Raw genomic sequence first — 27,786 nt, 5'->3', positions numbered from 1 at the left:
CCTCCTCAGGACCTGCTCTTCCCTGGACCTCACTGTCCACACTGTTTCTGAGTTTACGTTTTTTGCCGCTGGACCTTGGTTTCCCCGAAGCTCCCACTACTAGGGCTGAATCAAGCCATGGGCTATGAAGGGAGGAGGCTAGCAAAAGAGAACCTTCTTTCCTGACTTGGGGAACCACTCCCTGTTCCTTTGCTTTATCCTCACTCCCAGGCCCATTCTGATGCACCAGGTGGACAGGAGGAGGTCAGTGGATTCGTTCCCCAGAGTAGGGCAGGGAAGGGGTGGTCACCTCACCCTGTCACCAGTGAGAAGAGCAACAGCACACACCCGAGCCAGACTGTCCCCGTATCCATCCTTCCTCATCTCCTGTCCAGCTCTCCTTTCTCTGTCCTTCCCAGAGCTACTCATTCCCTTTTTTCTCTTTTTTCTTTCCTGCTCTATGTCACTTCTGGGTAGATGTCTCCAAGTTTGTTTTTTTTTTTTTTTTTTTTTTTTTCAGGCTGGGTTTCTTCCTGTAGCTCTGGCTATCCTGGAAGTATTCTGTAGACCAGGCTGACATCAGAGATCCCCTCTGCCTCTACCTCTGTCTCCCAAGTGCTGGGATTAAAGGCCTGCGTGTGCCACTGCCTGGCTAGATGCCTCCAATTTTAAGTCTGTTCTCAAGCCCTATTATCAGTATTTTTTAAAACATTCACTCGAGAAGCCTGAGAACACTTCAGAACCCACAGTCTCAACAATTGCCTCTGTCTTCCACATCAAACGGTCACCATCAGACCTTTGACCTCATCCTGATTGCCACCCTGCTCTGTCCCCTGGCAGTTAATGTCCCACACCCCTGACCTCACTGAGTTCCTGTGGGTCTAGGTGCAACAATCCAACCAGAACCATTGACCCAAAAGTGCTGAGGTGCCAATGGCTGCCCTTCTCTGCAGAGACCCATTGACCAGTAGGAGGCACTTTTCCTGTGTACTGGTTCAGGCTCTGGAGGGAAGAGCACCCCCTGTGGGTAGCTCAACCCCTGCTGCTCATGGGGAGCTCCGAAGGAATTAATGGCTGTTTCCTCATGGATGGAGAGAGCAATAGATCAGATAGCAGGGCTTTCCCTTCTGCTGCTGGGCCCATCACTGATCCCTCAGGAGGATTTCTCTGCTCACAGTTCTGAGAGTGCAGTGTAGCAGACATGGATGACTGAGCCAGAGAGAAAGAGCTTATGTCAGTGAGGACAGTGTCAAGGTCAGAGGCTGGCAAGGGTAAGACTAGGGTCATCAGGAGACCACAGCTGAAAGGTGAGAAGCCATTTGGCTCTCTGTAAGAATGGGCCTATACTGGAGCACCCCGATGTCAACCTCTCTCTCTGGAGCACCCCGATGTCAGCCTCCCTCACTGTAGAGGCCCTGAACTTCCCCTTCCCAGGCCACCAGTCACTTCAGTGAGCCTCTGCTAGTCATCCATGCAAAATCTGGGGCGGGCAACTGGACGAAGCACAAGAGCCTTCTTTGGAACTGGAAACCCTGCTCTGTCACTCCAACTCAACCATCCCTCGCCCCTGCCACCTCCTTAATCCAGGGGGTTGTGTTGGCTTCCTAGTGACCAGCTACAGGACTTAGGACTAAGATAGCAAACTCTAACATTTCCCACAGAACCTGTGGAATGAACATGCTGACCGGAACATGCTTTGAGGAAAGCAGTTTACCACTAACAGGCCACACCCACCACGTGATCTAGTCAGACCCCTTCAGCGATGCTGGGAGACAGGTGAGGAAACCTTCTTAACCTCTTACCAATGCAAACCGTGACTCCCTCGGGACCAGGGTCTGCTTGGCTACATGGCTACAGTGTGACTAAGCAGGGACTCAACCAAGACTCCTAACCCAACCCCAGCACGCTAGTGGCTGCAGTGACAACCCACTGCCGTTATTTCAGCAAACAGCGAATTTTCAGTGTGCTGTGGCCGAGGGCTTGCTAGCAGGTCAGCGCCGGGGACTCCGGGGACTCTGAGCAGCTCAACTGGCATGTTTTATGTGAGTCATTTGACCTCAGAAAGAGCTGCAGCATCACCAGCCAGGGAAGAGGAGCCTGGAAGTGCTTCTGTACCACCAGGCTCGCAGCACCCACACCCTGCTGGGCACAGAGGAATGCAGGTCTGTACTGACTCAAACAGTCAGGACAGTCACAAGAAATGCCCCGGTGGTACAGCTCCTACATAGCTAGGCATATGCCAGACCTACACTCCCTGGTTCTGTTTCCAGGGTCCTTCCCCTCTGGCTGTATTTTCAGCTCATTCTCAGCTGATTGCCACCCTAGTGCTGGCATGCACCAGAGCACCTTTCCCAGCATGACCTCTGAACGGGGACAGTCCTCTCTGAGGGGACTCAGCTTATCCCCACAGGTCTGGAGACCCCTGCAAATGTGTGTGCCAGGGAAGGGAAAATAGCACTCACGACTTGTCTCGCCTGCCGAGCCTCCTTGGGGGACTTGCTTGCCTCCTTCGGGGAGACAGGGATTTTCCCCGGCTTCTCACTTGAGTTGGAGAGTGGGCACTTGCAGGTTTCAGGATCTGAAGAAGATAGGAGTTAGTTAGCCACACTGGATTAGGAGGAGTTAGCCACACTGGATCCTAAGGACCCCCACCTCTCACCTTCCAAGAGCACAACGCCCCAACCCCAGCCTATCCAGGATGGACGTCCCTCACAGTCTACCCTGGAAAAGGAAAAGGGGACTGGAGATTGACAAGAACCTTCACTTCATTCCATTCTCTGTGGAGGGAGGGAACCAAGCCCAGCCCCTCAGCCTCCTGGAGCTGTTTGCTTAGAAGACTCTCTCCCTGAAAGGCAAAGTCTCCTCCATGGCACCCAGAAACCAGCTGCTGCTGACTCCCCCTTCCCACGTTCGGGCACAGAATGGTCTTTAATTTACCAGTATCACCATTCTAGCTCCTGAAGACTGAAGGTAAACATGCCTGACTCAGAAAAGCCACTTTCTCCTAGTGACTCCACAGGCCCTGGAGGGACAGGGACAAGCGGGCATGCTGTCACTAGGAGTGAGATGACAGAGTACAGAGTAGATACTGAGTGCCACAGACCCAAGCTCAGCACAGTGAATGCCCCTCTTGACCACTCTGACACCAGCTTACAACCTAATGCCCAAGAACCAGTGACGCAGGCCAAACAGACCCAGCGTGACTCTGAAACAGACCATAAGACAGGGTGACCATCTCAGCCTGAGAAGTCCCTCTGTTCCACGCACAGTACCTGAGCAACAGAGCTAGCCTCTTATTTTTGGATGTTAGTTCACAGAAGGAATTAAGGGGAAAGACACCACTTAATTTGTAACATCTAAGGTGGTTTCAGCTCTCATTTATGAAACACATTTGCCCATCAGGGACATTTTTGGGGAATTGGTTATAGGACCGCAAAGGGACACCAAAATCCATAAGTATCCAAGTCCCTTATGTTTGCATCCTCCTGTGAACATTGATTGATCTCAACTAGAATGACCTGTAGTGCCTAAGACATAATAGCTGTTCAACTATATACTATTTAGGAAATAATAATAATAATAATAATAATAATAATAAACTATATATATTCAGTACAGCTGCAACTTTTTTCATATTATCCTTGACCCAGAGCTGGTTGAAGCTGAGGGTGTAGAATTCACAGGCGCAGGAGCGGGAGTGTCACAGGCACACAGTCTAACTGTCCGATCAAAGGAGGATGCGGAGGGCTTGTTTTTACAGAGTGGCCACTCAGCAAGGAAACCTTCCTGCCATTTAGAAAAAGCAAAAGATACTGTGCTTGTTAAATCTTGATTCTCAGTTTGATGGGATTTTAGAATCTCCCAGGGGAAGCCACTCTTTCACCATGTCTGTGAGGAAGTGTCTAGGCTGGATGAATTGAGGTGGGAACTACACACTACTGCAGAGAGCGCCATTCCATGGGCTGAAGCCAAACTGAGTAAAACGGAGGATGTGTTCTGAGCCCCAGCTGTGGCCGCAGTTGCTTCAGGTTCCTACGGCTCTAGTGTCTCCCACGATGTAGAGTATCCTTGAACCATGAACGGAAATAAACGCTCCTTTCCTCTTTCCCGTATTTCGGGGTAAACGGGAAAATCACTCACACACACCACACACTGGTCCCAGCACTCACCTTCATCCGCATGTCCCTGGCATACTTCTCCAGCTCCTTCCGTATGTCGGCCCTCAGCATTTTGGAGACGTTGAGGACCAGCTGCTTCCACTCAATGGGCTGGAAGCTGTGAGGCTCATGGGGGACGTACAGCCCAATCTTGACCTTCTTGACCGTGTGCAGGTATTTCTTGTAGGAGTCTTCAAAGTCAAAGACAAGGTCGCTCAGAGTCCGGAAGGTCAGCGGCTTGTCCATCAGCTCAGCCCTTCGGCTCATGCCCAGTGAGCCGTAGTAACCATTGCAATAAATCCCCAGCACGACATGGTGAAAGTAGTTTCCTGAGAAATAGGTTTTAAAGCTGATGGGGAACCGCTCGATGGAAGGCTGCCCATTGGTTAAATATCTTAGACAAATGGAGTCAAGGAAGAGGCAGGGGCCTGAAGATTTCAGAGAGCACCAGGTGGTGGTGGCGCATGCCTTTAATCTCAGTACTCGGGAGGCAGAGACAGTGGCTCTCTGTGAGTTCGAGGCCAGCATGGTCTACAGAGTGAGTTCCAGCACAGCCAGGACTACACAGAGAAACATGATTTTCAGAGAGCATGGCTTCCCAGGATGAGACACTACTCCTGGGGCCAGTGAGTCCATCCCCCTGTCTCAGTATCTAACTAACCTTTCCAGAAGAATCCTCTGTGAGGGATTCTCTAGGTACTCAATGAATATGGAATAGAGAGAAAAGCTGCCGTCCTCAGTAGTTAAATGCAAAACAAAATAACCAGGCCCCCTTTTCCTTGCCTGGCTTCCCATAGGCCCATGGAGCTATTTAAGATGCTTCTATTTACTTATTTGTAGGTGTGTACACATGTGTGTGTACATGTGAATACAGGCATACTTAACCATGAGGATACACGCTGAGGCCAGAGCTGCACACGGATGTCTTTCCTCAGTTGGTCACCACTTTATTTTTGGAGATAGATCTCTCACTAAACCTGAAGCTCACCATTTCTCTTGACTGGCTGGCCAGCAAATCCCAAGATTCTCCTGTCTCATCCCTCTAGTGCTGGGGACCAAGGCACACATTACCACTGTTTGTTCTCATGTGGATTCAGGAGACCCGAACTCAGCTCTTCATGCTTATGCAGCAACTTCCTGAGCAAGTTTCCCCAGCCAAGTGTGTTTTTAAACAAAATCAGGCTGGGCAGCGGTGGTGGCGCACACCGATAATCCCATGACTTGGGAGGCAGAGGCAGGCCGATCTCTACGAGCTTGAGGCCAGCCTGGTCTACAGAGGGAGCTCCAGGACAGCCAGGGCTACAAAGAGAAACCCTGTGTGAAAAACCAAACAAACACAATAAGAATGTGCGAAGCAGGCAGGAACTGAGAGCTTCTGTGGTGGGCCAGGCAAGAAAGGAAAATCAGGATCCCAGAGACAGCAATGTAAGGCCAAGGCTGGCTGGTAACTGGAGAGTGGGGGGACAGAAAGGAGTTGGAAGGAGTAACATTTGCAACAGTTAGCTACTCCTATCACACCTAGCATACCTGGGCCAACAGCCTGGGCTACCATGTAGAAAACGATTACCCTCGGTCCCAAGTTCCATCTTAGTCCCAAACTCACATGGCACACCTTGGTTCTCCCAGCTCACTGGCCTGTAGTGACTTAGTGGCAGCCTCTTGCCATGACGTTAGGTGTGTGTGTGCCACACACACACACACACACACGAGTGCGGAGGTCAGAAGTCCCCTTTGGTGTTCCTCTGCTGTCCTTACTTTTCGAGACAGGATATTCTGTCCTGGAACTCGATCATTAAGGTAAACTGCTTGGCCAGTGAGACCTGGGGATCCTCCTGCCTCCGCCTCTCCAGAACTGGGATCACAAGTGCAGGCCTCAACACCTGGGGTTTGTTTTAACACTGGTCCTGGGCGGGCAAACTCAGCGAGCACCTTACCAACAGCGCTGCCTTCTCCAGCCACTACAGTGTTGGCTTTGACCAATAATTGCAGAGGAGTAGCTTGAATTAACATCCTACTCCAGGCCCTTGATGGCTAAGCAAAAGGTGCCACACTTCCAAGCCCCTCTAGAAATTCTACACCATTCCTGGTTAGATCTCACAGCCCTCAAGCCAACTCTCCTAGAAACTCTTTTGGTCATTCCTCTTGGTAGAATGCTCCTAAGGTGAACCTGAATGCTGACATGGCACTGCGTGACGGTGAGGTCAGGGTAGGCACAGCTCTCGGTCCTCATTCTGCAGACAGCTGACATGTCTCAGCAGGACAAGGCACCTGCCACCAAACCAGATGACCCGAGTTTCATCCCCAGAGTGCAATATGATGAAAAGAAAGAACTGACCCTACAAGCTGTCCTCTGACCTCCACACACGTGCACGACCTCCACACACGTGCACGACCTCCACACACGTGCACGACTTCCACACACGTGCACGACCTCCACACACGTGCATGGACTGCAGCGCCTTCCCTCCAGATAAATATTTTTAAAAGAATCTATCTTAATCACATGTTCCCTGACAACATGATGACATATCTCAGCCCAACTGGGTAAACCTGTCTTCTACCGCAGAGATTTCCACGTCTCAATTCTTAGGACTGTTTTGGCCCCTGAGCGAAGTCCTAATGTCACTTGGCCCCTGATCACCGACCCTGTGTCATCTCAGTGTCCTTGTCTGGCCATCAGGAGGCCCTGGACGTTTTTGAAGGATACATCCTGAAGCCATAATGGACATACACAGGAGCCAGGTACGGTGACACACACCTTTAATCCCAGGTTTGAGAGGTAGAGACAGACAGAGCTCTGAGCTAGAGCCCATCCAGGGCTACTTAGTAAAACCCTGTCCAGAAAACACAGTGGAAACCACAGTCCTTAGCACATACATTCTTCCTTAAGAAGCTGAGTGTTGGGCTGGAGAGATGGCTCAGAGGTTAAAAGCATTGCCTGCTCTTCCAAAGGTCCTGATTTCAATTCCCAGCAACCACATGGTGGCTCACAACCACCTGTAATGAGGTCTGGTTCCCTCTTCTGGCCTGCAGGAATACACACAGACAGAATATTTTATACATAATAAATAATAAATATTTTTTTTTTAAAAAAAAGCTGAGTGTTTAGAAGGCTTGGTGGTTTGGATGAGAACAGACCCACAGGCTCATGTATTTGGTTGGTCCTCAGTTGGTGAAACTGTTTGGGAAGGACTAGGAGGTGTGGCCTTGTTAGAGGAGGCAAGGTCTTGTTAGAAGAGGTGTGGCCTTGGTGGGTTGCTGATCACACTGGGGATAGGCTTTGAGAATTCAAAACCTCACACCATTCCCAGTTAGCTCTCTCCCTGCCTTGAGGTTTTTGTCTCAAAATGTGAGCTCTCAGCTACTGCTTTAGGGCCATGGCTTCCGGTGGCCATGTTCCCATTCACACTCTAAAAGTGCAGACCCCAAATAGTCTTTCTTCCATCAGGTGCCTTGGTCATGGTGTCTGACCACAGCGATAGAGAAGTAACTAAGGCAGAAGACGGTCACACGACTTTTACATAGAACGACGTTATCAGGAAGCCATAGATAGGGCTGGAGCTATGGCTGAATAGGAAAGCACTTGCCTCGCAAGCATGAGGTCCAGGTTCAATCCTCAGTGCCACCAAAAAGACAAGGTGATACCCGAGCACAATGGCATAGGCCTATAGTTCTCACAGCATGGAGGTTAGAGGCCATCCAAGGCCAGCCTGGAATGCATAGTAAGGCTCTGCCTCAAAACAAAACAACTTAGGCTCCTCTTCGAAAGATGTTACTAAACAAATCAGCCAACATAGCTTCCTTGTGACAGCAGTCGCTTCAAGCTTTGCTCCCAGTGCCAAGTGTGTCTCTCCCTGTGCACATGGGACCTTGACCAGCCAGCAGCACAATCTGCCCAGCGAGGCTCGGCACAGTAGCCGTTTCTCCAAACATCTGCCAAATTCAAAAAGAACACGGAACTTAAGATCTGTGTGTCTGGCACACATAGGAAAGTGAGGACACACGTTAGTTAGCAAGGTACAAAGTGGCCGTCCAGGAAGGGATCCTGAACTTCAGGCTGAAGTTAAAAGACTTCACACACAGGCTGAAAGAGCTTAGCTTGTAAAGCACTTGTTCAAGACCCAGAACCCAGGTTTGTAATCCCTGGCGGGAAAGTAGAAACAGGTAGATTTGTGGGGCTTCCTGGCCAGCCAGCTTAGCTAGCTTGATGAGTTCAGGGCCACCAGGGGATCCTGCCTCCATAGATAAATAACTAATATAAAGAAGCTGTCCCCTGGCCTCCGCATGCACATTCACCCACACACACACTGGAGAGAAAAGAAGGACAAGTGGCCAGAAGTCACCAAACCTACCAGCTTGCCGGTTGTCAAGAAAACCTTGTTTCTCAGGACAGTGGGAAACTCTGGGAGATACTGACCATGACCTGAATCACTCTTCCCGTCCCGAGGGGAAAGCGGGACAGCGGAACGCTGACACAGAGCAAAGAGAACTGTTGTAACTGCGGGTGGAGGTCTGTGCCAAGAGTCCGGTTTCCCCGAGGGAAGCGTGACAGGCAGTCTCCCACACTCGCCACCTGCCTTGCTCTGCTCTGAAATGCCACAAAGGTAAGAACAAAGCAAAACCAAGAGCACTGGCCCGGCGGGGTCCTAGATCTATTCTCTGCAAGCCCTGGTGCTTCTGGGTAATTCCAGGAACAATGACTCTCAGATGTTAACAGTGTGCAAAGGACAAGGTGGCCTACATACCCAGCACACTCAGCAGGTGTCAGAGCAGCTGAGTAGGGCTTGTCAGCGTCTGGCCTGTGTCCTCTGCTGGCCTCCACCAGCAAGGTGTTCCGCTTACAACCATGGCCCAGTCCTGCTAGTCAAGAGCGGGGTCCTGAGAGTCCTGTTGCCCCCTAAGCCTGACATCCTGCCTGACTCTCTAACGTGTGTCTCCCCTTTACCCGGCAAGCAGGGAGATCTGGGAGAGGCTTCTCAAAGACCCAAGGTCTCATTTTCCAAATGCTAACTAAGGCACAGATGGACAGCCGTACTTCAGGTCAGACCCCTGTGTGCCCTGCAAGTGGCAGGGAGGCACAGAAGCTCCCTGTCCCGTGGAAACATGCAATGGCGGGGGCGGAGCCCATGCTTTAACATCCAGCAATAAACACACAAAAGACATACACATGACAAAGCACAAGACCCTGTGAGAATCTGGGGACAGAAGTCTAGCTTGGGTAACGTGCTGGGCTAGTCTGTACAAGGCTCTGAGTTTGGTCTCCAGCAAAGAGCAAAAACAAAACAAAAAGGCACAAGGAGTCGAAGAGATAGTTTAATTGTTAAAGTACTTGCTGTACAGTCCGGTGGCGATGACGGCGCACGCCTTTAATCCCAGCAGTTGGGAGATTGAGGCCGGTGATCTCTGTGAGTTCAAGGCCAGCCTGGTCTACAGAGCAAGTTCTAGGACAGTAGACAGAGAAACCCTGTCTTGTCAAACAGGTACTTGCTATGTCAGGGTGAGGACCTGAGTTCAGATCTCCACTCTGTATAAGAGTCAGGTGTGGTGGCGTGTGCCAGGCTATAACCCCAGAACTGGGACACAAGGCCAGAGGGTCCCAGGGGCTTGCCCAGCCAGAGCACTCCAGGTTTGTGGGAGACCCTGTCTCAGAAAGTCAGGTAGATGGTTGGTGGGGTTGGGGGGTGTCTCAGTGGGTTAAAACTCCTATTGCACATGCAAAGGACCTGAGTTCAAATCCCAAGAACCTACACAAAGCAGGTATGGCCCATCGCATCTAGAACCCCATCAGTTCCACTGTGAGGTGGGGTGACAGGTAGGAAGATCCCCGGGAGCCTAAGGGCCAGATAACTTGCTGTACACTACAATGGACCAAGAAGAGACTTTGTCTCAGATGAAGTAGAAGGTGAGGACAGACACCCGAGGCTGTCCTCTGACTGCCACACTCAAGCTGTGGCATGTGCATACCCACACTTACACACATTACACACGCATGCACGCACACACAGGTGGAAAGTGATCAAAGGTGTCCAATGCTAAGCTGCTAAGCTCTGTATCCACACATAGTGTGTGCATCTGAATACCAGCACACAAACATGCATACACCACACATGTCTAAGAGTCCAAACAAACTAGACCATCCATCTGTCCCCATCTAATTCTGAAGCATGCCTTCACTGACTGCTATCTCCTTTCCCGGTTCCCATCCAACCTCTGAGTTTCTTGAAGTCTCTAAATTGTGTCAGGTTAACAATGTGCAAAGGACAAGGTGGCCTATATACCCCAGCACATTATTGTCAACCTGACACAATTTAGAATCACCTGAAATGAGGGAGCCTCAACACGAGTTGCCTCCATCAGACTAGCCTGTGGCCATGTCTGGAGGAATTGTCGGTCTGGGCTGCATAAGGAAGCTAGCTGAGAATGAACCAGGGAAAAAGCCAGGAAGTAGCATTCCTCCATGGTTTCTGCCCTGACCTCCCTCAATGATGGACTCGGATCTGGAAGCATTAACAGAAATAAACCCTTTCTTCCCCTAAGTTGCTTTGGTCATGGCATTGAACACAGCAACAGAACATAAGCAAGGACAGCCTCCTTCACTGGTTCCTTGTGTCCATCTAGATAAAAGAACTTTGAGCTTCATCCTCAACCATTTTTTTCCTCCTCCCATCTCCCCAACATTCCAACACCCAAATTGTGTTTCGAGCATGGCTCCACCCCTCAAAAACCCAACCCTCCAAATATCCCATCCCCAACAGCCCAGATTCCATGTTTCAGATCCAGCCAGTCCACATCTGAACCCATGCCCTACAGTCAGAGCCTTCCTTTGAAGTCCTTCCCCTGGGCCGTGGCATCGTCATGCAGGACAGAAATGGAGGGGTCCACAGAGCTAAGGCCTAGACACCCTCCCCTCAGCCTTCCCTGCTTCTGTCCCAGTGCAAGCCTGTACAGATACAGTACACTCCCATCACTCGATTCTTCACACGCGTCTTCTCCATCTGTGGCCTCATGGGAAGCCTGTATTAGCTGATTCCCTGTCAGCTCCTATGTCTGGCTGGTTTCCCATCCCGTACACTCTATCTCCTGGCAACTACCTCGCCCAACCTGATCCTGCTGCCAAGGTCATGGTCCAAGTCTCACCATTCCCTCCTGCAAGACCACAAAGAGCTCTGCCGACCCAGTCCAGCTGCCTCCACTGTCCTGTCTTTCTGGAAGCTACTCTAAATAGAACACCCAGGCATGAGACCACGTCAGTCTTCAGCTTCAGAAGACTGAAAGCCACTTAGGGCCGCACTCAAGAAGCCAACAGCCTTCATCTGGGGCTGACTATTAACCCGACACCTGGCCATGGTCCTCTTAGCCAACTACCCCACAGGCTCCAGCATTTCTCTGGCTCTTATCTGGTTTTGTTCAGTTGCTACCACCATTAGTCAGGGTCATCACAGAGTTTCTGGATGAAATTCCTTCCACAGGAAAAGAGCCAAGACTGTGGTGCAAATGATAACACACAAGAGACCAGCCCCTGCGCCCACTGGGTTCCCATGACACACCACCAGCACCTGCTCCTCTCTGCAGTCCGCTCTCACACTTCCCGTGGGGATGGATTTGGATATTAGCCCTCTAGGCCTTGCTTTAACTCCATTTCAGTGTTTAACTCTTGCGACAGTGTCAGGAGAGAGCAGGAGAGAGCCACGCACACACAATCTGAACCTGAATTCTCCTGGTGACCGCTGAATCTACAGTCACTAGCCCAACTGCTCCACAGAGAACAGGTTAGATGAACGCCGGCCCAAGGAGCCAAGCATCGATTTTGTTCAACTCCAGCCAGGTCAAATTGAGAGAAGTACCACGGGGGTCTGACCTTTTTCTACAAGGACACCAAAGACACAACTAGCTCCAGAACAGGGTCACAGAGTGACCACACAAGCTTAAAGGATACATGCCCAGAATGACTGCCTCAAGGCATTTGATAGGCAAGGATTCTCGGGTCATCTCTTTCGCCGTTTCCATTAACCTGTGGGACAGAGCACAACAGAAGATCTCAGGACTTGGGCATTTATGTAGTCACTTTGACGGTCCGTCAGTTCATCCGTCTGTCGGTTGGCCTGTCTCCACACTAGGCACCATGCAGAAATCTAAACAGAAAAGGAACAACTCAATTCCCAGGGGAGACCCCTAAACACATGTGCACTTGACAGAACTAAGATCTTCAAGTCCACAGGCTCCTCCCAGTTACCTCAGAGAGGGCCAAGTTAAACCTCACAACATCCTCCCAATCTGGCCTTAACGGACAAGTAAGACAGGCCTCATGAGTGAGTTCTTAGGCCTCTGCCATCCTGAAAGTCAGTCTGGTCTGTGTTTTTTGAGTTAGGGTCTCACTATGTAGCCCCGGCTGGCCCGGAACTTGGTATGTCCAGGCCAGTCTCAAACTCAGAGATCCACTTGCCTCCCAAGTGCTGGGATTAAAGATGTGGGTAGCACACCTGGCCTGAGAGTCAGTCCTGATCACCCAGTTTAGCTGCCAAGAGCAGCTAGTCCTCAGCTCTACCCACAGTCTGGCCCTGGGGCACCTCCACCCTCTACAGACCTAGGAGACGGAGACAGAGGTTGAGAGAGGGCACTGGTGGCTCTCTCACAGGAGAGAATGCAGCACTTACCCGCTCAGAGGTCTCATTTTCCTGATTTCAAAGAACTGGGTCCCTGTGTGATTGTATCTGTGTGGAACATGTAAAGGCAAAGTGACGAACGCTCCAAAGTCCTGGTCACCCAGCAGAGAGCCACACAGACTCGCATTTCTCAAGGGGATAAGGGAGTAGTCGCTTTTCTAGCCAGTGGCAAGGGGACCAACAGCCTGGACACTTCATTTCTTCTTCCCCTTTTTATTTTAAAGATTTATTTATTTATTTTATATATATGAGTGCTCTATCTGCATGTATGACTTTATGCCAGAAGAGAGCATCAGATCCTACTACAGATGGTTATGAGCCATCACGTGGTTGTTGGGAATTGGACTCAGGACCCTCTGGAAGAGAAGCCAGTGCTCTTAACTGCCAAAAATCTAATTTCTAAATGCACTTTTGATAGTACCTCATTTCAGTCTGCCCTGTGTCCCAGTTACTTGACCACATGTCTAAATCATGTGCTAGACTAGAAGCCCTGGAGAGTTGGGACCATTCTTTTATTATCTTTGGATCACCCATAAAGCCCAGAAGAAGCTCAACATACACAGGTTTAGCAAACGTTATTAAATGGAATAAGTAAGTGAATTCATTGATGAGTGGGCAGCTCAGTGGATAAACAAGTGGAAGGATAGAAAGGAAAGAAAAAGTAGATGCACAGAAGGACAAATGGATGGTAAGACGATAGAAGAGGAGGACAATGGATGGACAGATGGATAGGCAGATGATAGAAGAGAGGTAAACGGGTAAATAGGGAGGTGGATGGGAGGATGGGTGGAAAGATGGATGGATGATGGGTGGATGGAGGACCAGATGGTGGATGGATGGATGGAAGGGTGGATGGATGGATAGATGGATGAATGGATGGATAAGTGGACAAAAGGATGTATATATGGTATGTATGGGATGACCGATGTATCAATGTATGGACGAAAAGATGGAGGAGTGGATGAATGACAGACTTTTCAATAGCATAAAGAACTTAACACGTCACTTATTTCACACCAACACTTGACACCACGAACCTAAACAGATGGCAACTACTATCCACATCCTGATTCTGACTGACTGCCCAATTCTCCAGAGCTATACCACCAAATACTCCCTCATGTCATGCTTTCTGAGACACAATTTTTTTTTTTAGCTTAACTTGATTTATGTTTTGCTTTTTTGCTTCAAACAAAAACCTATTTGTAAACTGGGTGCTGGGGGGATGCAGACAAAGAGCGACTTTGCTCTCCCAGAGCTGCTGTATCCAGTGGGGTGTGTAGGACTCACTCACTATGTGTACCAGTGACACAAGCAGCTTGGAGGGTGGGCACACCTCACACTGCCCTCCAGATGAAGGGCACAAATAAACAGCCTGTGACTCAAAAGCAGAATCCAGTCGTAGGCCATAGCTCATGATTTCCTGCCCCACTTCTGACTGCTGGATTGTGCTATGGGATCATGCTCTTGTACACTGTAAAGATTTGTCACTTGTGTTGGTTTAATAAAACAGATTGGCCAATAGGCAGGCAGGAAGTATAGGCAGGGTGACCAGACTAGGAGAATTCTGGGAAGAGGAAAGGCAGAGATGCATTCGTTAGCCAGATGCAAAGAAAGCAAGATAAGAATGCCTTACTGGGAAAAGGCACCAAGTCACATGGCTAAACATAGATACGAATTATGGGTTAATTTAAGTTGTAAGAGCTAGTTAGTAATAAGCCTGAGCAGTAGGTCAAACAGTTTATAATTAATATAAGTCTCTGTGTGTTTATTTGTGACTGAATGTCTGTGGAACTGGGCAGGATAGAAAATTCAGTCAGGACCAGGGGTCATATGAACTATCGCACCTTAGGAGGGGTTGACCTGGACCATGTTCATAGCAGTACAGGCTATATATATATATATATATATATATATATATATATATATATATTTTACACAGAAATGGTTAATTTAAATGTAAGAGCTAGTCAGTAATAAGCCTAAGTCATCAGCCAAACAATTATAATTAATATTAAGCCTCTGAATGAGTATTTTATAAGTGGCTGTGGGACTGGCAGGTGGGGCAGAAAAGCCTCCAGCTACAGTCAGGCACCCTAGGAACTACACACCAGGTCAGAAATAGAAACGTTTCTATTCTGCCTCCCTTGATCATGGCCCCAAAGGCCTGATGACCTGGTCCCCTATTCTCCCTTGTGATTTCCACTGTCTACTCTGAGGTCAGTAATCTTGGCTAATGGCCATCATTAATGGGTCAGAGGAAAAGCAAAAAGAGGACCCTTCAAGAGCAATAATGAGGACAAAGCCAGGTATTTGTGACAACTTTTCTATCAGTGGGAGAAAATGATATGCAAAATATATGCAAATTTGTCCCTGTGATACATATAGCTCAGCCAGGCTCATCATCCTTGGGAAGGCCTCATCCTAGATAGAAGCAGAAGCAAGAGCTGCTCTAACTTCAGGTCATCTGGAGTGTTTGGTGAGGAGTAAGTGACCACTGAAAAAGGACAGCTCTTCGGGCCTGAGTCCATGCTCCTCAGCCACCACCAACAATCCATGTAGGGTCTTAGTTTGGAGGTCAGCAGCAATACCCAATAACCTTGGTAGGGTCTGGGGCTGCCAGTCTTTCTCTGGAGAGAGCCACAGTCTCCTGAGGAGGAGTCAGGACTCCATGAGAAAGGTACCGCATAGGAAGGCGATGACCTATGAAGTGGAAACTGAGATGCTAATCAAGTAATCTGTTGGGGTGTACTGCAGCCCTGGAAGGTATGGGTGTCTGATCCCTTCAGGAGAGGCACAATCATTCTCGCCTGTGGCAGAGGCTTCCTGCTTCCTCAAGTTCTCTCAGCCTCAGGGTTGGGAAGGAGCAAGCAGAAAGCAAGCTGACATGCCAGGGGCCTCTCTGCAGAGTCAACCAGAAGCACAACCTCTGGAAAAGCACATGGAAGCTGGCTCCCCATCAGACTCCTAAGCCTAATAAAATACCAGAAGCGATCCTTAAATTTGTATCCACAAACAAAAATCCATATCAATGTAAAATACTTAAGACTAATAGTTGCTTTTTAAGTTTAAAAGTAGATTCAATGATCTACCCTTTTATCCTATCATTTCTGGGGGAAGAAGGAGAAGGAAAGCTAATAGGTAGGAAAAGGGAACAAAGACAATCAAGAAGTGGAAAAAACAGAAGGAATGGAAAGAAGAGGGGATGCCAGGGAAGGCAGAGGAAAGACAGGGAAGAAGAAAAGAGGAACTCACAAGCTCCCCGTGGATCAACCTTACCGCTGTGTGAGGGACAAGCCCTGGTCATTCTGGTCACTGCATGATGTACTCTGCTAGCCTGTGTGCTGCAAGCTCTCTCCCAAGGGTGCCCTTCCAACATCTTCCAGCCTACCAGAGCTCTGGCAAACCAGCAGGTGACAGACATGCCACTAAGCTTGCGATCACCATGCCCACCCCTTGTCCAGGGTGCTCAGCCCCTGGCTGAAAGGATACTGTAGTGTCTTCATGTAATTCTGGATGGCCTGGAGCCAGTCTGGGATCGTCATGGACAGCCTGTAGTTTGGGACCTGGGGAATTGAAGGCTACAGAGAGAAAGAGAGGGGGGCTCCTGTTACTGAGTCACTTCGGGCACAGCTCCTAGAGCAGGGCATGGGGCTGGACTTAAGAGCTGTCCCTGGGAGCACACATCTGGTGTCATCACCAGCAGCCACAGCCCCTCCCCCACAGCATCTCCCTCCTAAAACAGCTGTCCACCACTGAAGGGCCCTCTAGGCCCCTCTCCAAACATACGCCACTGTGCCATGGCTCTCTTATGGACCTCCTGATGCCGAGTGAACAGTTTGCCTTCTCTGTGGGGACATTGCCTTCTTGAGGCCAGGGACCATGTCCTGTGGAATATCCCAGGGAGTGGCCCAGGACACTCATCTTTAAATTTTTAGCATGTGGTCCCTTCTGCAGCCTGGCTAACAGTGACCTCATTATACGTGCTCCCTTCTTAAGCATCGTGGACACAGGACATGAGACAAACAGCTCCCAAGATAAATAACTACAGAAGAGTGGGTACCAGCCATGGGTACCATTTCTCCACACCACACACCTCCCATGCCCACTGCTTCCCTCCCTGAGCCTTTTCCCCAAGGACAAGATTGAGGAAGGCCCTCGGCTTGCTGACTCTCCCCAGGTAAGTGCTGTGCCCCTGCTTCATGAGGCACCCTCATGGCAGCCCAGCCAACTCTCTTCCCGCAAGTGCCTACAGTCAGCACTAAGCCAAACCACTCCCGAGAGACCAGGACACCAGCCAGACAGGAACACATTATGCTTGTTTATCTCCAATGACTCCTCGTCGTCTCCACGTCTGTGGTGGGCTTTGTCATTGGTGACTAAGGAACTTGGTCCTTACGAATGCAGGATTAAGGGAGGAGTCTCCTCTAAGGCATTAGCTTCTTCAAAGATGTAGAAAGGGCGAAAGGAAAGATTAGTCTCATCCTTGGAGAAAACAGGGCCAGCTTTGCAAATGGAAGGGGAAGCTGCTCGTGAAACAGCTGATAGAATGGGGCCAGCCTGGCTGGGCAGCAGAGCTGGGCACAGTGGGAGATGGGCACGCAGTGCTAAGCATGGGGTAGCCCACCCTGAGCATGGGGTAGCCCACACCGAGTATGGGGTAGCCCAAGCCAAGCATGGGGTGGCCCACCCTGAGCATGGGGTAGCCCCCACTTGTGCACCATTTCCACAGACATTCCCTGCCAATCGTTTCCTCTCTGTGCCTCTACTCAACCTTGGCTCTGAGGCATCCTAAATCCACAGAAACTGTCCCCTCAGCTGGAAGGAAAGCAGCTACACTTGGTATATCCCAGCCAAGGGGCTGTGTGTGAGTATGAGCCCAGTCCTGTGGACATGCATACAGGCCCAACTGTGAGCATAAACCCGGCCCTGTGGACACGCATACAGGCCAACTGTGAGCATGAGTCTGGCCCTGTGGACACGCATACAGGCCAACAGTGAGCATGAGCCTGGCCCTGTGGACACTCATACAGGCCAACTGTGAGCATGAACCCGGCCCTGTGGACACTCATACAGGCCAACTGTGAGCATGAGCCTGGCTCTGTGGACATGCATACAGGCCAACTGTGAGCATGAGCCTGGCCCTGTGGACACTCATACAGGCCCAACTGTGAGCATGAACCCGGTCCTGTGGACACGCATACAGGCCAACTGTGAGCATGAGCCTGGTCCTGTGGACACGCATACAGGCCAACTGTGAGCATGAGCCTGGCCCTGTGGACACTCATACAGGCCAACTGTGAGCATGAACCCGGTCCTGTGGACACACATACAGGCCAACTGTGACCATGAGCCTGGCCCTGTGGACATGCATACAGGCCAACTGTAAGCATGAGCCTGGCCCTGTGGACACGCACACAGGCCCAACTGTTTTACAAGCCATGTTTTCTCTCCAACTTCAACTCAAACTCCCTGTCTGGGAGAGTCACTCTGGAGAGAAAAAGGTTCCAATTTTAACATTTGTTCCCATGACTCGATTTGACACCCCCCCCACACACACACTCACACATAAACAGTTTTTCACACAAACTCACATGTGAATTCTCTGTCCGACCAACATTAGCAAGTGTTGAGACTTCCTTGTTTTTTCGCAGTGACGCCCACATGTCTACCAAGCCTACATAACAACAAACCAGAGGTTTCAAAGAGGTGGGAAGAGAAGGGAGGCTAAAGAACAGACACCCCCACCCAGCAACTCCATGTTGTAAGTGCTAGGCCAGGTTCAGAGCAGGAAGGAAGGGAGACAGATCCCATCACAGACATGTCAGGATGTGAGGGACGTGAGAGACCAAGTCCCCACACGGGTAGCCTGTGACTTGGGTCAGGGTCCATTTTGGGAGCTGACCACAGAGTTATTTCCACCCCATAGAGCCCATAGATCAGGGTGTGAAGCAGGACTCCAAAGGCAGCTGGGCCCCCAGAATAGCAGCCAACGGCGCCCAAGGGATTTAGGAAAACAGCTGCAATCACCTCAGCGGGCTGCGGCCACATTTGCTCTCAAGGAGGACAAATGCAAGTGTCCCCCACGTGGGCTGGAGCAGGGCTGTGGTCAGGAGAGCCAAGATGCTCTGTGGAGAAAACCATCAGCTGCTCTTCACACCCTCAAGTCAGGTGAGCTAGCTGCCTGGGGCAACTTTGAATAGTACCTTAGGCAGTCAGTGCTCCGGCTGGATCTGGAGTATAAACCAGAAGGGCCCCTGAGGTATAAAACGATGAATGTCCACAATGTCTCTCTCCTACCAGCTGGAGGCCTTGGTCCAGGACAGGACTCCTACAGCCTCCGCTTGCATGCAGGTAAAATAACAACACTACCCCTTCCGCCCTGGGAACTTATACAAAGGCAGCAGGGATGGGGCTATACATGGTACACGCAGGGGGAGCCGTGCCAGTATCCATCAGGAACATGTGAGGCTCAGAATCAGCATGGATCCTAGTTCCTAGGCATACAGCCCTGAGGTTTTGCTTCCTGAGGATATCTTTCTACTCGATAGGAGATAAGAACATCAACTCCATTGCCAAGTTCAACATGCTGATGAGGGGGTGGTGCCCTTAACTCATGGAGTCTTCATAGAGTGATAGAGCACATTAGACTCCAAGAAAAAGTGGGGCCAGCTCAGTGCCTGTGGATGGGTAGAACGAATAAACAACACTCCATCCTGACACAGGGAGATGCTAATCAGCTTTCAAAGACAGGCACGTGTTGGGGACACGCCGAAATGCAGGCGAACCCTGAAGCAAGCCAACCTCTAAACAGCCAACACTGGGCCGTGGTGACAGCTCAGCAGGACGTCTGCCTTTGCCACCAACCCTGAGTCTAATCCCCAAAGCCACACGGTGGGGAAGCGACCCACACCTGTCTGACAGCTCTAAAGGTAAATTCCATGTGATTCTTCATGCGTGAAGTTCCTAGAGTGGTCAGCTTCATAGACAAAGTGGGGAGTGGTTGCCAGGGAGTAAGCACTGGGCGGGCATTATTGGGTATGGCCGTGAAAGGCTTTGGAGATGCAGGCGGTGATGGAACCACGACCACGTGCGTGTTCTTTATGTCACAGAACTTTCTATCATCCGGACAAAGTACCTGAGATGAGCAGCTTATAGAGAACAAAGGTTGATTCTTTTTCTTACAGTTTCAGAGGTTTCAGGTCACGGTCACTTGTACCTGTAGCACACCCTTAGAGGGAGCATGTGGTAGAGAAGGTCCGGTCACCTCAGGGAATCCCAGAAACGAGAGGGGAAGGCGCAGGGGGTTGTTGTCTTCATGGCTATCCTAGCAGTAGCTGAAGAGCTGCAGCTGAGGGAATTCTGTCCCCTCAGGCACCGACTCAAAGTTACGAAGGGAGCATAACTAAATCTCTGTCCCTCTGAAGAACTCAAGACTGGAAGGTTGAGGTGGACTTCTGCTCCTCAGAGAGTCTGGACAGCAGGAAGCTCACCTCCTCTCCTGCTGGTGTCTCTCCAGAAGCCCTCCTGCTTCTCCTCGCCCCTCCTTAAAAACTTTCTCCACCGGGCTCCTTCCTACCACCTCCTGTCAGCTAGTTGCTGACCCAACCTCCTGACCACAGGGGAATTTCATTTAATCTCACACATCTTTGCATCATTAAACAAATATTCCAGAGCATAAACAAAGGCAACACACCTTAAACTAATATTCTACAGTAGGGGGTCATTGTCCCGATTCTAGGGCACACTCCCTAATGACCTAAATCCTTCCTCACCTCACTTCCAGCATCCCGGGCTGGGGGCTAAGCCTTCCATGGTGGGCCTTTGGGGCATTCAGAATCCAAACAGCAGCGGCCATATACTTCAAGGTAGGTCGCGTATCATGGATTTCACCACGATAAACAAATAAGGTCACAAAAAGTGGTTTACTAAAGGAGAAATGCAAACAGTGGCCCCCTGGGAAGGGTTAAGTTCACTAATGACACAAACCAAAGCCCTGTGAAATGTCATCCTCCTTCTTTCCCTGCTGGTGGCACGCTCTGAAAGGCAGGCCCAGGGCTGGTGAGGAAGCCCAGGGAAGTTTGAAGGATGTGGAGAAAGAGGCTGTGGGGGTAAGCAGGGAAGAATAAGCAGAGTGACAGAGAAGACTCTGGCGGTCTGCCTCTCCTCTTTCCTTCTCGCCAAACAAGAATGCTGACAGACGGCAAGAGGGAGTCCTGCAGGTGGGCACAGGTGTGTAACTGGCAAGACCATGAAGAAGGGAAGGGGAAGCCAGGCCTGGAGCCAGGGAGGCAGCAAGAAGCCCTGACTCAAGCAACCTTGGACAAGAACAAGGAGAAACCAAAGCATTTCTTTTACTGCACAGGCAGCAGGACCCTCCTGGGAACCGGAAGAAGTAGCATGAAACAGTCAGAATCCCAGAATGGCCCAGAACTCCTGCATCAAAGGGTGCAGCCTGGGGTCTGGGCAGAGGTCCCGGAGTCACACCTAGGGAAGATCCAGACGGTTCTGAATCCAGGCCATGGAACGGAGGGCGCACCCTGAGAGCACAGGGTGCAGGGGCAGAGCCTGCAGGAGTCTCCAGTCCCTGCTCACACTTCAGATCTCACCCTCTAATGTGAATTCTTTCCAAATTTAGAATCACCACGAAAATGAGACACACGCACAGAGGCTGCAAGAAACCTAGTGGCTTTTCTGACTAAGCCGCCCTGGGCTCTGGTCTCAGCAGTTGGGCTCTGGGCATCAGGACGCACGAGAGCCAGACTGAGAAGGGCCAGTTGCTCAGTGGCACCTGTCACCCTCTGTCACTCCCTGCCCATTCTGTGTAACTCCAATGACTCCATCTTTTCTTAAATTACCTCAGCAAAAGCCTGGATTGGACCTAGTCAAGTGTTCACTTGGGCTCAGCTACCACAGGTGGAGAAGGAAGATTAGTCACAGTGGAGAGAGGCTCTCAAGTAAAAACTGCCCACCCTGTCCTTTCCCACCCCCCGCTCCAGGAGGAGATACCCGGGCCTTCAGGCGGAACTTACTACAGTCCCTAACGGAACATCCTGTAGCTGAAGGGCGAGATCCTCTCTTGCCTCCTCGGTTCACAGTCTATGGATAAAGTAGTCAGTCTCGCCCAACTTCAGCACCATCCCGCCAGCCACCTCTGGCGCAAATGCCCTACAGTACGGTATTGCTTGGCTAAAGGAGGAAAACTTGGTCCCGGGAAGGACTGCCAAGCTCTGGCGTTGGCAAGGAATGACTTCTGACAGAGTAGCTTGAGACTTCCATGGCTGTGCCTGGGTAAGAACTAGGGCTTGGAGGATATTGAAGGCAGGAGCCAGGGCTGAGGATGGAGAACCAGCTATTAGACTAGAGTTCCAGGAGCCAAGGGCCAGCCTCAACATAGTGAATCTGAGGCTAATTTAGGCTATGTAAGAGCCTCTCAAAAACACAAATAGGCGCCGGGCGGTGGTGGCACACGCCTTTAATCCCAGCACTCGGGAGGCAGAGGCAGGCGGATCTCTGTGAGTTCGAGGCCAGCCTGGTCTACAAGAGCTAGGTCCAGGACAGGCTCTAAAAAAGCTGCAGAGAAACCCTGTCTTGAAAAAAAAAAAAAAAAAAAAAAAAAAAAAAAAAAAAAAAAAAAAACCAAAAAAAAAAAAAACCACAAATAGGCAATGTAGTAAAGTGAAATCTTACGCTCTTATTCAAGTTTAAAGACCCATTTGTCACCAGGGGGTGGTGGGACATGCCTATTAGCCCAGATACAACCAAGACCCTGTCAAAGAATGGGGAGGGGGCTGAAGAACACTGGGCTCAGCTGCCAGCACCCATATGTCAGCTCACAACTCTAACTCCAGTTCTAGGGGACCAAATCCCTTCTTCTGACCTGTGAGGGCACAGACACACATGCCGGCGAAACACCCATACACAGAAAATCAAATTTTAAAAGTTAAAAAAATAACCAGGTGGTTTTTGCACATGCCTTTAATCCCAGCACTTTAGGAGGCAGAGGCAGGCGGATCTCTGTGAGTTTGAGGCCAGCCTGGACTACAAAGTGAGTGCCAGGACAGCCAGGGCTACACAGAGAAACCCTGTCCAAAAAAAAAAAAAAAAAAAAAAAAAAAAAAGGCAGGAGGATCTCTGAGTTAAAGGCCAGCCTGGTCTACAGAACAAGTTCCAGGCCAACCAAGGGTCCAGAGTGAGACCCCTGCCTCAAAAAAAAAAAAAAAAAAAAACCAAAAAGCAAACAAATAGCAACAACCACAAATCTAACGCAGCCCACAGCCTACACTGGGCTAAGGGCATCCTGACTTAGCACCAACTGTCACCAGGCTCTCATATAAAATACAAGAATATTCTCCTTTTCTTTCTTGAAACAAGGTCCCAATACACATTCCAGGCTGGCCTTGAACCTGTTGTGGGGCCCAAGATGACCTAGAACTTATAATTCTCTTGCATCTCTCCCCTAAGTACTGAGACTATAGGAAGGAATTCACCACCATGCCTGACTGGAACATTCTTTTATGAAAAGAAAGCACTCAGCTATAATACTGGAAGCATGACCTCAGTAACACTTAGCATACTGCACCTTGTATGTATTCATGCCGAGGACCACCTGGTGGCAAACAAGCCAAGGTTCCAGAAAAAGCAGACTGGCACAGGCAAGAAGAGAATGAAGAGGAAGAAGAAAACGAGGAGGAAGATGAGGGAGGAGGAGGCAAAAGGAGAAGGAAGGAGGAGAAAGGGAAGGAAGAGGAGGCCACAGAGAACAGAGGCAGGGGGTCACTGTCTTGTACTAATCCCCCCTCAGAAGGACTTGAATGAGACATCTTCAGCAACACAAAGATCCGATGCTTGTTCCCACAGAGAAGGGCTTCCTCACGTGGAACTGGGGGGACGATGAAGGCACAGTGAGGGAGGTGAGGGAATCAGAAACCCAGCCCAAATAGTGCCATTCGCCCTCTGCTCCCTCTGGCCAACTCTTCCATGTTTAAGGACTCTGGAGGACCATGACGAGGAGAGAAAGACGAACTCAGAGCCCGGGCTGTCTGTGTTCAAGAGCAGAGATCGTTCCTGCTGATGCTCAGGCATCAGCTTCTCACCAGACAAGCTGCAATCTGGACAGAATAAATACCCTGCCTAGCAGAGTAATAAAACACAGTGGAGCGGGGAGCGGGGAGTGGGAGCGGGGAGCCTCCTCCACTTCCCCAAGGGCGCACACAGCCTTCTGGTCTGCAGGCTTGCATGCTCAGCTGTGGCAGGCTAGGACCTGACTACCGCATGGCTCTCCTCAGGTAGTGATTCCTGCATCTTCTCAGGATCCTCCTCAGCAAACAGGGTCCCTAGGGTCCGGGCCAGCCATCTCCATAGTGGCACACCGGGCTTTCAGCTAGCCTGCATTTTGCTATTTTATATAACAGGACACTCCCACCAGGGAACATCTTCCCTCTGTAACCATATCCTTGGTCACCGAGTTCAATCGCTGGCTGGCTGGCTGCTCTCCAGAGTAAAAAGAGAGCTTCACTTGGCCTCTTCCTTTACCCGGGGAGACTAATTCATCCTGTGTACTGGAAAGTCCCTTTTAAGCCACAGCCAAACGCTTCCCGTTTCTCCCCTTGGTGCCAGATAAACTGGAAAGAGACAGTTCACTGTTTCTGCAAGTTCCAGAGGTAAAATCACTGTCAGAGAGAGAGAGGGGGGGGAGAGAAAGAAGAGAGGAGGGGAGGGGAGGGAATAAGAGGAGAGGAGAGGAGAGGAGGGGAGGGAGGGAAGGGGAGGGGAGGGGAGGGGAGAGAGAGAAGAGAAGAGAAGAGAAGAGAAGAGAAGAGAAGAGAAGAGAAGAGAAGAGAAGAGAAGAGAAGAGAAGAGAAGAGAAGAGAAGAGAATTGGGCAAAAGTCTAGAAATGATTCACGCTGAGGAGTCTGGCTGGTTGGTTACAAGTTCACTCCATAAACCATTTGCTAGGGGAACAGGGGAAGAGCAAAAGACTCCACGGAGGACAGGAGGAGTGGACTTGGGGTTCTATGCTTTCTTGGAGTGGCTTGGAGTTGACTTGGTGACACTAGCTTTTGATGAAGAAGATGTTACAGGGGCTGGGTACCTAGTGGATTTTGGCTCAGCCTAACCTTACATGGTCAAACCAGCAAGCCTGCTGCCTGCCCCTTCTGGCAGCGGAACAGGGAGACAGGACTCAGTAGCTGGACTTGAGGTTGCTTCTCCCAGCTATGCCCTGGCTGAGTCGGTCCCATCCCACCCATCCGGACCATCCCACTTTCTCCCAGCCGCGCCACTGACCTTTGCCAGGAAGGCAGCATTTCTGATGGCGCCCACCATCTCTCCCCCTTTGGGGTGGACCTTGGCGACATGCAGCCACATCCGCTCCCAGGTGTGGCTGTCGATCGGAAAGCCACTCTTGTTCACGTGGAACAGCACCCCGCCGTCTTTGTCCTCCTCCTCCGAGCCCCCACTGGTGGCGAGGCTTACTGGCCGCGCGTGGCTGCTCCGGGACCGGGTGCCTTTGGCGCTTTTGGGGTGGGGGCAGCGATGAGTGTCCGCGGCGGAGCCGGTCATGGTGAGGGGCACGCGGCGGGGGACTTGGGCGCGCCGGAGATCAGAGCCCCGCGGGGTTGGCCTTCATCTCTCACGGCTGCAGGACGCGCTAGGGAAACTGCCGGGCTTCCCACTCACTGGCCGGGCCTGAAAGCAGTGGAAACAGCACACACTGCGACTCAGACAGGCAAGGGGGCTCCCGCCCACCCCCAGCCTCCCTGCCCCAGACCCACCCCCTTAGGACTAACGCGAGCCTCTCGCCCGGCGGCGGATTACCTAGCAAGGCGGCTGGAAGGGCGCCACGAAGACTCACACCCAGCGGCACCCGGGGATGGGGAGGCATGCAAGGAGCACGGGGTGCAGAGAGGACGGGATGGGAAGAAGAAAGACAGCTGTGTAGCAAGAAGACACGAGGGTACCCTCCAGGCTCCACTCATTCCCGGGTCCCCAGATGTGGTGGATCGCCACCGACCCACAAGCCAGCCGGCACGTGAGTACCCAGTGCTGGCGCGAGGGCGCCGCAGCAGTTTCTGCTTGCTAAGGAGGCCTGGCGTCTTCCCGGAAGCCCCCCAAACCCTGGCGCGCGAGGGGCGGCTCCAGCCGGGGTTCCCGGGCAAGCGCAGCGCCGCCCCCTTCCCTCGGGTCCCGCGCGGGCACCGTGAGTGACAGCTGCGGGTGGTCAGAGCGCGCGCGCGCGGGACACTGGGACCCACCTCGGGCCAGCCGGCCTCATTGCTGCAGAGGGCTGCTGGAGCTGTGGAGAATGTTGGCTCATTCCATCGCCCATTCTCGAATGTTATTCTGTGACATATAACCGAGTCACCCGGGCAAGCCGCCGATGTTCTGGAAGCGTCCATTGGACACTGCAACAAAGAGGGGCGGGTCTCGGACTCGGGACTCTACAACCCGGAGCTGTGCAGCTCTGTGATTGGCTCCAGGGTCCCCAAATGGGAGGGGATCGGAGTAAGGGAAGGTGGGCTGCCACGCGAAATCCGATGCTGCGTGTCCCCGCGGAGCCTGAGTGACTCTCCAGGAACTAAGGTCCAGTTTCGCTGGGGCGGAGGCGCAGCGGCGAAGGCCCCGAGATGGGACTTGGAGGACTTTTCCTCCCCCCCCCCCCAATTTTTTCCTGAGACAAGGTCCCCCAGCCCCCAGGCTGGCTTCAAACTTGCTAGGTAGAGAAGGATGACCTTGAACTCCTGGTGTCTCCCCTTTCAATCGCTGGAATTACAAGGGCTTTACAAGTCCCGTTCATGTATGCTGGGAATTGTACCCAAGGTTATGCTAGGCAAGTAAGTACTTTACCAAATGAACTACCTCCCCAGCCCTGAAATACCCCCCCCCGTGTGTGTGTGTGTGTGTGTGTGTGTGTATACACACAATGTGTGAAGATCGCAAGACAACGTGCTGGTGTTCATTCTTGCCTTACACCATGTAGGTTTCAGGAATCAAACTTAGGTCCTCAGACTTGGTGGAAGCTAGCACCCACTGAATCATTTCATCAGCCAAAATACCTTTCTTTAATGATAGTATCTTGTTCCTTCTTCCCTTCTTCATCCCCCCCCCCCCCATTCCTCATTCTGGATCTTCTTCCTTTTTGAGAAAGAACAATAAGGGGAAGTGGGAAAAGCCACAGACCACTGACCCTGAGGCTCAACAAGTCTAGGTTTGCCCCTTGCTGAGCTGTGTAACCCTAGATACAGTTTGTCTGCTCTGGACCTTCACATCTCTTTCTGAAGGGAGGAAAACCGGAGCCCTCCTCCCTAAGTTCCAGCTCTCAGGTCTTGTGACTGCAAACTGCTATCTCCTGAACACATAAGAGTCTGACTGGCATAGCCTGGCTCTGAACTGGAGGACAACAGCCTAGCTTTAAACAGGTGAGTCAGCTGTGCCAACCATGGAGAGAAACGAACCTCCCTGCTGGACACTACCGGGAAGAGCCCTGCACAGGGGTCCATTTCTGATGGAGCTCGGAATGGAAACCTCAAGAGGTAGGCAGGGTGGGAGCCAGGATAAGCAGAGGACCAGAGACGGTGTTGGGGACTGCAGACCACCAGACCTTGAATTTCCTGTAAATGATTTGTTTTCCTCTGCTCTGAGCACGAGACCCTGATGGCAGGGGAGTGGGTTCTGTTGGCTTTCAGCTGAAAGATCCCAAGAGCTGGGGCATGACCAGAGACCTATATCAGCTGACAATAAAGTTTGTTTCAAGGATGACCCATGTCTCTGTGTGTCTTTGTGTGTTTAAATCTCCAGGCTCTTGCCCGAGACTCACGAACTGCCTCATAGTGCAGGCACCGCCCTACAGGCTTAGTACTATAGTACATGTAGTAGCATGGACGGTACAAGAGGGGACCTGGTTTTCAGACCTGTCTGGACAGAGCCCTGGCATGGGATTATGTAGTCAGCGCTGAGCACAGCAATGCCAGTCTATGTGGACAAA

General features: G+C 51.1%; 1 protein-coding gene across 1 annotated transcript in view; it reads right to left on the bottom strand.

Moving 5' to 3' along the window:
• Vash2 (vasohibin 2) overlaps window positions 1-26,121 on the bottom strand; it is a 33,564-nt gene extending 7,443 nt beyond the window's left edge. The window contains exons 1-7 of the mRNA XM_038350169.1: window positions 26,057-26,121; window positions 25,089-25,490; window positions 16,292-16,380; window positions 12,791-12,847; window positions 12,073-12,147; window positions 4,149-4,530; window positions 2,442-2,557 (exon numbers count right to left, since the gene is read on the bottom strand). Coding sequence (XP_038206097.1) covers window positions 2,442-2,557; window positions 4,149-4,530; window positions 12,073-12,147; window positions 12,791-12,847; window positions 16,292-16,380; window positions 25,089-25,364 — 995 coding nt within the window. The 5' untranslated portion in view covers window positions 25,365-25,490; window positions 26,057-26,121. The remainder of the gene's footprint in view (window positions 1-2,441; window positions 2,558-4,148; window positions 4,531-12,072; window positions 12,148-12,790; window positions 12,848-16,291; window positions 16,381-25,088; window positions 25,491-26,056) is intronic.
• Window positions 26,122-27,786: the final 1,665 nt, after the last annotated feature.

Source organism: Arvicola amphibius, chromosome 12 (assembly GCF_903992535.2).
Source record: "Arvicola amphibius chromosome 12, mArvAmp1.2, whole genome shotgun sequence".
Taxonomy (NCBI): Eukaryota; Metazoa; Chordata; class Mammalia; order Rodentia; family Cricetidae; genus Arvicola; species Arvicola amphibius.
This window is presented reverse-complemented; position numbering and strand designations above follow the sequence as displayed.